The 12,265-nt window shown below is 44.2% G+C and overlaps 1 protein-coding gene across 12 annotated transcripts in view; it reads right to left on the reverse strand.

The window, feature by feature from the left end:
- Window positions 1–960: 960 nt before the first annotated feature.
- Window positions 961–12,265, reverse strand: part of SORCS1 (sortilin related VPS10 domain containing receptor 1) — a 518,445-nt gene continuing 507,140 nt past the window's right edge. For 2 of the 12 annotated variants that reach the window (XM_047826158.1, XM_047826170.1), the window contains one exon: window positions 4,307–6,364. In XM_047826158.1, the coding sequence (XP_047682114.1) occupies window positions 6,006–6,364 (359 nt within the window). In that variant the 3' untranslated portion in view covers window positions 4,307–6,005. Of the gene's footprint in view, window positions 6,365–12,265 lie in introns of all 12 variants that reach the window. The other 10 variants (XM_047826164.1, XM_047826166.1, XM_047826165.1 and 7 more) reach the window with 10 other exon arrangements.

A 12,265-nucleotide genomic window follows, 5' to 3' on the forward strand; every position in this document is an offset into this window, starting at 1 on the left:
GATTCTCAGGCATGTTGAGGACAATGCTGTTGAGGCAACACCATTCTGAGCCTGGTGGGTCTTTGGAAGGTTAAGAAAGGTTCTGTCTATACAAAATATAAGGGCAAAATGTTGCCTAAGAAGAGATGCCACCCAAGTAAGTAAGCCACAAGGCTGGAGGATTTGGGATCCAGTCCACCTCGCTGTTTTCCATCAGGTTTAAATCAGCTGTCGAGGCCTCTCAGGAATGACTCACCCACTGACAATACCAAAACTGGAAGTTATCTTCTTCCTTCAGATTACATGCATGGGGACGCTGAAGCTTTCGTATGCAAAAGTCTTTGATCAAGGTCACACAGCTGGCATAGCCAGGAGGAGAGCTCCACTCTCCTAATTTCAGGGTGGGAGCCTCTTTTATGCTGTCATCTGGGTCTTTACCACTCCCCGGGTTTTTCAGGTCATTGTATCACATGGAGGTTCGCTCCTTCAGTAACTACAAGATTTTAAACAATTTGAATGGGTTTGTCCCATATCAATAAGTTCTAATTTTGAACTGAATATAATGAGGATGTTACACATTCCAAAGTAACCAGTTTGGAGTGATTTTTAAGTAGAATCATGTACTTTAATAAAGCAACAACACTATATAGTCCACTAGAATACAGGTAGAATTTAGGTATTTGTACTCTCCTTCGTTAGCAAAAACGAAAACCAAGCAAGCAAGCAAACAGAAAAACCCTTGGAGACTGTGGTAGTCTATTGTCACATAATTAGCCTTAATTAAAATCCTATAGTTGCATCACTTGTGTATCAAGACTGAATGTCACAGTTGGGTTCGAGATAAAATACACTCCTTGAGGCCAAGACTTTAGAGACATTATCTGTTTAATAAATATGATTGTAAAAGCAATAAACAAGAGCAATTATACATTACACTACATAGTATTTAACAAAAAAATACATCAAAAAAGTCATTTGAAAATTAGAAGTAGTTCCGGTACTATAAGAAAACTTTCTTTTTCTTTTTTTTTTTTTTTTAAATTGGCTTCCTATAAAAATAAGTTGGCAAATGAGGGATTTCAATGCTCAGTTGGAATCCTGGAAAACACAGAACAGCTGCCAAACACCCCATTGCTCTCAAAGTTGCTGTTTGGAACTTCTGAAAAAAAAAGCAAGGCAAACCTCTGCATTTTGGACAGTGAATCCAATTAGGAATAAGGCGAAGGAGAAAATGTTGGCTGGGTATTTCAGGGTAGAGCATGCACAGTTTGCCCTCTGGGAGTTTTGGAAAACATCACAATATCAGATTTTTAGCTTGCCCTGAATTTTCCCTTCCACGCCCATCCCTCGCCACTCACTCCTCTGGCCCACCAAACTCCTCACTGTGTTTGCACCTGCTGTTAGTGAGTAGGTAGGCACTTGGGTCCCTCCCATTTGTAGGCTCTCATTACTATGTTCTCTTTGGGATTGAGCTGGAATGGCAGGGTGCAGTGGTTCCCAAACTTCTGTGTGCATCACAATAACCTGAAGCGCTGGTAAAAACAGACTACTGGGCCCCATAGCCCCTCAGAGTTTCTGATTCAGTAGGACTTCAGTAGGGGGACCCCAAATTTCTAATAACTCTGAGGTGATGCTGATTCTGCTGGTCCAGGTACCACACTTTGAGAACCATAGAGCTAGATTGTAAGAACAATGAGGTCCCCTCTGAGCAGTACCTAGCCTCACTAATCTCCTACAGGTGGGAGGGAGCTTGGAGGAGAGGCACATGAGGACCCTGGAGATGCTCACTAGAGAGCTGGCCATCTGTGATCACTTTCCAAAATGCCAGGCATCTCATGTCTACCTCGATTTTTACTTAGGACTTGCAAGCCCATCCTTCCCTATGTTTTCTCACGTAGTCTTTTCATGTATCCCTTCAACGAGTGGTTTTCTTAATACCTACTCTAGGCAAGGCACTGTGCTAGATTCAGAGGGTTTTTCCATTTCTCATAATTTTCCGATTAAAATTACTTGAACTGCAACTCCAAGGACCCCCTGTGCTGTTTTGAGGGAGCCTCTTTTGGTTTCCCAACATTTTGTCTTCCAGATTAAACTTGGGCGGCTCCAACTGAAGCGGATCGATGAGGATGTGTCCTATGGGATAGGAAGCCTGGCAGGTTGGGGATCAATTGAGTTCTACAAACAGATGGTTGCCGCAGGCATAATCCATTTCCCAGATCCACACTGGGCATCCTCAATCACAAAAACTTCTGCTTGGTTAACTTCTGACTGCAGCTTTGTCACTCTTCTCCTGCCCAGCTACATAAGGGCAGGGCTCCTCAAGACCTTTGGGACACCCCCATTATCACTGGGACCCTGTTATAAACTGTTACTGGCCTGGGAACACGGCCAAGAAGGAGGCTGCTCCCTCTGAGTGGTTTTTCAAAACTGCTTTCTACTATATTTTAGAGTGGGCTTTACCCAACTCATAATCCTCCAAGGGCTTCTGCTGGACATGCTTCTGTGTCATTCTTTCTCTGGTGCTTCTTTCATTATTGCCCTGGGCAAACAGGGATTTTTCATGCCTTGAGTCATTCTGTTTTAGTTAGATATCTACCTCCTCCCCTTGAAGCTTATTAATTTTTCCTTTGCCAATACTACGATACTCAGAGATCAGAGATCACACATGTGAAATGTCTGGGTTCCTTCATAACCAAAATTGCATCCTTATGTAAGACAAGACCTCCATATGTTCTCAGACTTTTTGACACTCTTCAATATTAAATCCATTAACCTGCTTCTTCTTCTCGTTAAAATCAGTTTTATTTTACAAATAGTTTTACTCTACGGTGAGAGAACAAATACTGGGTAATAGCAACCATTACAGAAGGAAACTGCCCTGCCACACAGTAACATGTCAAAACATTTCTCGCGAGAATATTCTGGAATCTGCACACGAGAGATTTTTGTTAAGGTGTGAGAATACCACTACGCATCTGTCTGCTTTCTTTCCCAGTGTACGTGGCCAGGTCTGAATTGTTTTGCATGTATCAACTCTTTCACACACATTGCATGTTTCCAGGTGAGAAAAGGCAAGGCTATTTGCAAGAGGCAGGTTCTCCAGGAGGAGACAAAGGGTACATGGAGCTGAACCCTGCAGGGCAGGACAGCCTGGTCAGTGTGTAGGGAAGCTGGCATGCTGATGGATCAGAAATTTGAATGTGACAAGGGCAAGGTTGGCAGGCGCCAGGCCAGTATTTAGGAAATACCGAGGTTCATGTCCAGAATCTTGCAACATGTTTGGGAAGAAAAAAGTAGGGGGGCTTGAAAGACCACTTGGAAACTGGAAGGAAGAGGTACAAAGACATCAAGAGGTCATGATCACACATGGATAGCAAACACATGGGGAGGCCAGATGACGGGTAACTGGGATTCTCTTTTCTATGTTGGTTGGGGTGAGAGTAGGGAAGCTGCAATGGAAAGCCTGGGTGAGGGAAAGGTCCATTTCTCACATGCCTGCCCCCTGCCTGCCTGCATCACTCTGCCTGAGTATATGGAACTTCAACTCGCTTCTTCATCCCTGTGGCCATACAAAATGCAAAAAAGCAGCCCTGTGGTCACCGCTGGCCCACAGAGCTACCAGAGATAACTGAGAACAGAAAAATGGCAGTAAGGAAAGTGGAACAGAGAAACAGCTCAGGGTTTCACACTCCTGTGCATGTCTTTGTGTCTTATGAAAGGGGCTGGGGTGGCTAATCCACCCGTCAGCCCGTAGAGCTAAAATAGCTGTTAAATCTAGAGCCAAGAATATTTCCAAAAACACATGCAGATTTCCTTGGCCTCTATATGTTATGAATGTTCTACAAACACGACCGATCAGAAAAAAGAGAGAGAGGGAGAAAGGGGGAGGGGAGTGTTTTTTCCATTAAAATAGAGCACCTGTACACTGCCCCTCCAAGCATGTTCTCAAGGTATTGTCCACATGCACAGGCTTAAAGCTAAAAACCCTTGTTGTCTGTGTCTGAAGAATTAAAAAGTCCCGATGCAGTGAGTGTTTGTTTGTTTGTTTGTTTGGATTTTGATTGTTTTTATTTTATTTTTTTTGTTTGTTTTTGTTTTTACTGGCGTCCTCCATTCAAACATTTACATAGGTAGGGATTTCTTTTGTGCTTTGATTCTCAGCAACTATGGAAATACTTCCTGGCAAAATAGGAAACAGAACAACAAAGGAAAGAAAAAAAAACATAAAGTTAGTGGTCATGAAGGATGGTGCACTTGACAAGAGCGAAATTCTTTCCTGATCGGCAGGTCGCCTGTAGCCTTTGGGGGTTTTCCTTAAATTGCAAATTGCGCCCCAGCAGATCCCCGCTTTGGCGTTGAAGGCGGAGTGGCGTGTCTTGCTCTTTGCAATCGGAGAGATGAGTCACCAGGTTGAGTAGAAGGGGAGGGAGGGGAGGGTAAAGCTACTCTCCTAAGAGAAAACGTGTAACACTTACTCACTTAATGACACTGGAAATGGGAAGGTGTCAGAGACTGTGCAGTGTGCTGCCGGACGCTCCTGGCGAAGGAGGGATCGCCACTTTAATAAAGTCAACGGCGCTGTGCTTCATACCCCGTGGAAATGGGATTGAAAACCAAATGACCCACAAAAATGCGCTTACAAGCTTTAGAAGTAAATAGACAGGGTGAATGCTTCTCTGGACTTAAAGACAGAAAAGCCTTTTTCTTCTGAACCTAAAGCAATTACACACTTATCACCCTGTCTCCCCAAATAAAAGAAAGCACGCTCTGAAAACTGGACCCCAGTTGTGGCCACAGTTGTTATTATTACTTCTGATACAAGCCAGTCACTGCACTGAAAATTTCCCCAATACAGCCAAGAACTTTTCCCCCATCCATTTAAAGAGAGGGCTATGTTTCCACTTAGGTGCTCATTTCATTTTCTAAGTAGCAGATACAAAATCCTAGGCAATGAATGGCCTTCTCGAAGGTTTGGTATTCTGACATTAGAGGGAGGCATGAATGGTTAAATAATAATTTATCCACCCTGGGCAACAATACAGGATCTAGATGGCAATATTACAAGGTCAACTCCTGATTCCTGATGCCAACTCCTGATTCCTGGCAAGCCATGGATCCCAATGGTGGTTCCATGGGTTTGTCGACCTCCCTTGGCAAGTTTCCTCTGCCACAAATAGTAGGGTTCTAGACCTAGCTGTTGGGATTCCCATGCTTAATTCATAGGCAGAGAGACAGAGCTCTACTGATATAGAGTAAGGTCCATTTTAAGACTTCTGATAGGGGACAGGTAAAAATGAGGAAAAAATCTGCTGATCTGCTCTGTAACAGTCTAGCCCTCCAGTGGTCTCTTTCAGGAAACGTCACTCCTGGAATGTTCTACAAATTTTATGCCTCTTGTCCTCAGAATTCCCAGGTTCCGTGTTTCCTGGAGGACAGTTTTTAGATGACTGCCAAATTAAAAAGAAAAAAAAAAAAAACCAAACAAACAAAAACCCAGGGTCATCAGCCCGGTCCTCCTCTATCATGTCACTTCTCTACAAGTATTCTGGAGTAATTTCTCCTCCTTAGAGTTGTCTCTAGGTGAGGCTGTCCTGTCTTACCCTGTCACTCCATAGCCTGCTCCTCACAAGCTGCCTGGCCCTCCAGATGACCAGATCCAGCCTCTGAGGCCCGTCCTTCTCGTACATTGTTAGAAAAAATGCTTTGCTCTTTGCCCATGAACATTTTTGGAGCCCCATATTTAAAGGAAAAGTTTTTGCAAAAAGAAGAATAAAGTCACAAGAGAGGGAGGGGAAAAAAAAAACTACATAGGAGCAAGAAGGCTTTTGTTTTTTTCTTATTCCAATGGGAGGAAGCAGGGAAAAAGACATCTTAGCTGTTTCTCTCAGGAATGTTAGAGCAGAAGAAAGTGGTTATGTCAAGCCGGAAAGGGGTTAGGCAGAGTCAGCCATTAACTACCCAGGCTGAACAGCTGAGGGCTACTGGGAGTCATTTACCTAGGAGCTGGGAATCCACCTTCTCATCTATCAGTTGGCCAGGCCTCCTGAGTTCAGTCTGAGGGATATGGGGCCTGCTTTCAGTGGGACTGACTCGACTGACCATCTCTCGTTCTTTCTCATTTTGCATCTGGGCATAAACATTAATCCCCGGGATCTTCCTAAAACATTAACAGACAGCATCATGGCTATGCATGGGAGACGTACATCGCGGCATTTCATGCTTCTGAACCTGTCAGGGAGAAGGACAGGGGAGGGGAGACATGGACGGAAGGACACGTACCTTTTAAACTTGTAGATGACGAACACGGCCAGCCCCACAAACACCACTGAGAGCAGCATCAGCATGGCAGACCCACTGTGAGTTGGAGTGAGGTCCACCAGCGGGGCTAGGGGAGAATACAAGGCATGGTCACCGGCAGAGATGGGGGCATGCCTGGCTCTGTAAGAGGCTTACAACTCTCCCCACAGAGGCATGGTGAGTGCCAGGAAACCAGGTGGAGTCTGCACACAGATGAATGTCACACAGCTGACACGTGAGGGGGGCATCGGAGCCTGTCCTAGCCCCTAGGATGCTCCAGCTGGCCTATTTAAGAAGTGCAGTGGATGACTGGAAACACAGACCCTGGAGCCAGACTTTGGGGATTCCAGGCTGCTCTCCCATGTGCTGCCTATGGGATTCTAGGCACGTTATTTCACTCAACAGGCTTATGTGGTGAGATGAGAACAGCAGTACATCTCTCACCAGGTTTTTGTAGGGACCAGTTGAATTAATGTACATAAAGCACTGATAACAGTACTAGACACGTATTAAGTCTTCTGTAAGTTCCACAGTTTATTACTACTGCTGCTATTATTTTTAATCAACACCTATAAGACTATGATTACTATACTTTCCTATACTCTAGAATGCAAGCTTTCCTCGCACTAAGCAATGCACATCCCCAGAAAAACCAACAGGGAGATTTTTATGAATTATCCCCACCCCCCTCTGTCTCTGCAACCATCATGTGAGACAAAGAACTAGAGAGTAATGGAGCATCCTTATCTCTTCTGCACACAGGAAACTGATGGCTAAGTGAGTATTTCACAAAATCAGCCACTGTGATGCAGGCAGAGGGGTGTATGATTTAGGGTCGTCTGTAGAACTTCCCAAAGCCCTGACAGCTCATACCAGGAAAGACCAGCCTCTCAGATGCAGTGAGTTCTCCTCTTGGACCAAACAGATGCATTTGCATCCACAAAAGTCCTCCAGCCCTGAGTTTGCTCTCAGCGCGTAGCATCTCTCTCTCAACCTCCAAGTCCTCTGCAATCTTAGGGTCAAATCTGTTCGTGCTTTAAGGGCTTTGTTTGCAATTAATTTTCAATCTCTCAAAAACTGACATTTTGCAAATATAGCGTAGCTCAAGCATAAAAGCCAAACTGCATGCACACCTTAGAAGCCTGGATGCTGACCTTTATCTTCCATCATTTAAGTCAAGTCTGGTAGTCAGAAATGTGGGTGACCTTCAAGCACCATTTCCCCTGGCTTTTCTCTGTTGGGAGCCAAGAAGGCAACCTTCTCATCACCCGGGTACAAAGGTTCAGGAATGGGGACTGTGTACTGACATTCTCCAACAAGACGCGAGGAAGCCTCTGCTCTGTCTGGTTATTGTACGATTGAGTTCCAGCCACTCAGCGCTACTGAAAAGCCATGTTCTGGACACCAAATCGTTTTGGTGGGAAACACAGGTCAGGCCCTCTTTCTCAGAAAACAGGTTTAGTTGTTGTAGTAGAATCAGCTTTTAGGAAGCAGGCAAATTAAGCAACCCCTGTGATTCTCTCTTGTGTAAGTCGAGCAGCGCTTGTTCTTGTGGTGCCCGTGGGTAAGTCTGTGTGTGAGGAGGCTGTGGTGAGACAGCCAAGGCCAAGGTGCTTCCAGGTCAAAATGAGAACATGAAAGTGTCTTTCATTCACTGAGGCAAACACAGTGCCATCAGCAAAGGAGTCCGGAAACACTTGGGAACACACACCAGAATTGGCAGGCTGTCCCTGGAGAAGAGGCCACCTTTTGTTTTTCATGGACATTATCACGACTGACTTGCACAAATGGAAGGCGGGGGCAGTGTGACCTCTGCTGAACAGAAAAGAACAGTGAGGCTCTCACTGGTTCATGTCGTTCCAAAGGACACAGAACCCGGAAGTGGAAGTACTAAGCCTTAAACCCGAGCCCCATCCCAAACACACACCTGGGGCAAATTTCAGCAGAAGATACCAGAAATTTAAAAACATACTTCTGTCTATATACCAAGAACTGTATCTTCTATATATCTATGGAAGAACTACAGTGTGAGAAGCAAATTAAGTGGCTCCAGCTAAAATATTATCAAGCCTTAACAGGGCCAATTAGAATCACAGAGCATGCACTCTTACACTTGGGTGACATATATATGTTCATACATATGGTATGTGTGTGCACGCGTGCATGGTACATGTGCATAGAGAAACGTGCCCAGCACCTGGCTTCAACACACACCAATCCACAGACAACATTATTTTATTTTTCCCCATCTAGTCCCGACAACCTCAACTGTTGGGTTATTCTGAAGCAAATCTTAGCTATCATATAATTCCATCTGTAACTCTCAAAGAGAAGGTCTTGCTCTGTCTTGACATTATCACAACCGTGTCATCACACACAAGGAAATAAAAGTGGGAAGATACTTTATAGGTAATCCTCTAATGCAAACCCTTAGCTTGACAGGGAACACATGCAGGTTCAGGGAGGGGCCTCTGTTTAAGATGGTTTAGAGGCAGGTTAGCTGTATGAGGAAACTTCTCCTTCCTAGCTGCATGCTTTTTCAAAAGCAGCAGAGATCAGTGCTATGCAGTTACCAGGAAGGATACTGGTAACTGCTTGAAAGGGCTGGCATTTGGAATAAATGGAAAAGTAAAGAGAGGAAATTGCTTCGGCCAGGCTCTCACTAGCAGAGAAAGTGTGTGTGCGCACACACACATGCATACACACACACGCGCGCGCAGGCACGTGCACTCCCTTCCCTTCCTCATCGTCTATCTCCACATCACAGGCTTAAATCATTCAATTCCAAATCATTCCTCATTAAATCATCATTTGTAAATAAGCAGCAATGGCACTGGTAAGTAATTAGCAAAGTATTTTGGGAAAATGAACTTCTGTAATCTGAGTTCTAAAGTGCATGCTGTCTGCTGCCCCCATCTCTGCATCACTTAGCAGCATGCGGGTGGGGGGGTGAGGCAGCAGCAGGCAGAGCAGGGAGAGACTGGACGCCACTGCCCTCTGTGTTCCGTGGCGCTCCTTGCTGACCTGGCCCGGGATATAAACGGGCCTATTACTGCCGCACAACAGCAGCTGCATTATCTCAGTTTGCCTAACACTTAGGTGCGTGTGTGTGTGTTCTGCTGAGGAATGAAAACTTGTGATAAATGGGTTTTAGTTTGTTGTGTGGAATTAGCATAAATTAATCCCTCTCCAGTTGCAGCCTAAACAAGGTAGAAAAGGGAAAGAACATGCTGAGCAGTTTATTTGCCATTATCCACACACAGAGTAAAAGCAGGGACATGTCTCTTCTGTAAGTGAGTCCACATTTTCTAAGCCTGGGTGCTGGCTCACATTGTTTCTGAAATCCTGCAAGGACTCAGAAGTGCACCAAATTATGTTCTATTCATGAGGACCTAGGCTGATTATAGTAATGGCATTGCTTATGAGGATAACAAGTCTTCCTGTGAAAAGTGAACGATGTATATAGGATGTGCTGAATAAATGGTCATGGCCTGTGTGCATGAAAGCAATTTCAAAACTCCATGTCTGGGGTGAAGAAATTGATTATAGTCCCTTTTTGGTACCAGGTTCTGAGTCTGCCACTTCTGGGCTTAAGTGACTTACCCTGAACCTCAATGCCATCATCTACATAATGGAGCTAAAACTAAGTGCTTGTTTTAGAAAGTTGTGAGGATAAACCAAGACGGAATTTTTATAGCACTTGGCATAATACCCAGCACATAGTACACGCTCAATGTTTGTAACACTGTCCTGTCTTTGCTATTGTATCCCGAAAGGGTCTTCTATAGAAAACAAGCCCCGATGGATGATGGAATTAACCGTGCTAGATAATTCTGAAAATTCCCCATCTTAGAAATTTGCAATGCTCATCAGTAATTAAACTTTCACAGCAGTCCTGCAGGAAAGAAACTCATTGAACTCTACCATAGTGTTTCCCAAAATCATATGGCCAAAGACCCTTTGCAGACCTAGGTCCCATGCAACATACTTGAGGAAGAGCTTCATACTGGGTACCACCTCCCCCTTTGCTACAGGCTTGCCCCTTTGTTTGGTCTATTTCCATGCTGTAAATATGGTGCCATCCGCCGGTGAAGCAGTGCTAGAAATCCTTAGTGCTGTCTGTACTCTCGTCCTAGCAAAGGGACTTTCTTGGAGAACTCCTACCTGCACTCTGACCCTGAAACCCTGAACTACATTTTAAATTCATTTGTACATTTCTAATGCAGGACTTAGTGCTGTCAAGAAACTCACAAAAGCAAGTTTGCCAAGCTTTGATTTTCTTTTTGACTTTCCTGCCTCCAAAGCAGACCTGAGCTGGGCTTTAGTAACATGCCCGGATATCATGAAATCCACGTGATCTGAAATCTCTTTTCCAGAAATTAAGGTGATATGGAAATGGTACAAAGATAATCTAGAATGCAGAAAGAGCAACAGGTTTTCATTTACAAAAACACTTTTTGTTTCTGTCAGTTCAAATCCAAACTCAATTGAGAGCCATAAGGACTGCCATACTGTAATGAGATAAAGCCACAATCCTGGAGGCCTAATGGCCAGATTGTGTGAGAATTCCAGGGAAGGCACTAATGCCTTCACAATGTGAAGCATTGCTACTATTTTTAAATTGAAGATAGTCTTCAGGAACGTCCAGCCATAGAGTTTAGGTCACTTGGACATGTAAGGACAACTATGGGTGACTCAAAGACAAAACTTATCACTGTAGTTGACAGACAAGAAGAGAAAGGTGTATTTTCGTTTTCTAGGGTTGAAAGTTCCGGGTTTGAAAATCTTGCTTACTTTGTAAAGTGTTTCTCAAAGTATAAATTTATAGACCACCCGAATCAGAATCACCTGGAGAATGTGTGAAAATGCAGTGCCCTAGGCTTCACCTGAGAAAAGAAAAATCCGTATGTCTTTGAGAATCGATCTCAGAAAACTATATGCAACATGCTACACAGGTCACTGTTGTGCACAACAGTTTGAGAATACTGCATGCAAGGTCCCACCTACTATCACTCATAAAACATCCAGTCCTTATCTTTAGACTGTGCCTGACCTTTACATTCTCTGGGTCACTAAAATAAGACAAAATAAAAGACATACCCCTTGATTGCTAAAAGTAGCTTAACCTCATTGTAACTTTGGGAGAGCTTGTTAAACTACCTAAAAGCATTTCCAATCTCCCCTAAGAGAGTGGGCAGCCTTGTGGAGATTGACTGTATTGCTGGATAAATTCTCTACCCATCTTTGTATCCAAGCCCTCTGCAATTTGAGTTTGAAGCTTTTCATAACAAGAGGTGAAATCTGTTTCCTCACCCCTTGAATCGGGGCTAGTACTACAACATGATATGGCCATGGAATGAAATGGGAGTGAAAGTGTGTCAATGTGAGCTTCAAGGCCCCTGCACTTTTCCTCTATCTCTTGGAATCCTGTCATTGTCATGTATAAACACATCTAGAGTAGCCTGATGAAGCATGACAGATCACACTGATGAGAACTTAGTTCTAGAGCAGCCTACAGCCAGCAGACCTGGCACATGGGGCAGCCCAGCTAAGACCAGTAGAACTCCCTCCCCAATGATCTGTAGCTGATTGCAGACACACAATGAATAGAGACAAAACCAGGACCACCAAAATGATCCACAGACTCAACAGCAATAATAGATGCTCACTGTTAAGCCACTGAATTTCTGGGTGATTTGTTATGCAGCAAGAGCTTACTAATACCTTCTCTCTTCAAAATTCCTCTCTACTGGTTAAACACCCAATTAGTAATTCTTTTTTTTTTATTTTAATGTTTATTTATGTCTGAGAGACAGAGAGAGACAGAGTGTGAGCAGGTGAGGGGCAGAGAGAGAGGGAGACACAGAATCTGAAGCAGGCTCCAGGCTCCAAGCTGTCAGCACAGAGCCCGATGCGGGGCTCGAACTCACAAACTGTGAGATCATGACCTGAGCGAAGTCAGACGCTTAACCGACTGAGCCACCCAGGC

Source organism: Prionailurus viverrinus, chromosome D2 (genome assembly GCF_022837055.1).
Source record: "Prionailurus viverrinus isolate Anna chromosome D2, UM_Priviv_1.0, whole genome shotgun sequence".
NCBI classification, from domain to species: Eukaryota; Metazoa; Chordata; class Mammalia; order Carnivora; family Felidae; genus Prionailurus; species Prionailurus viverrinus.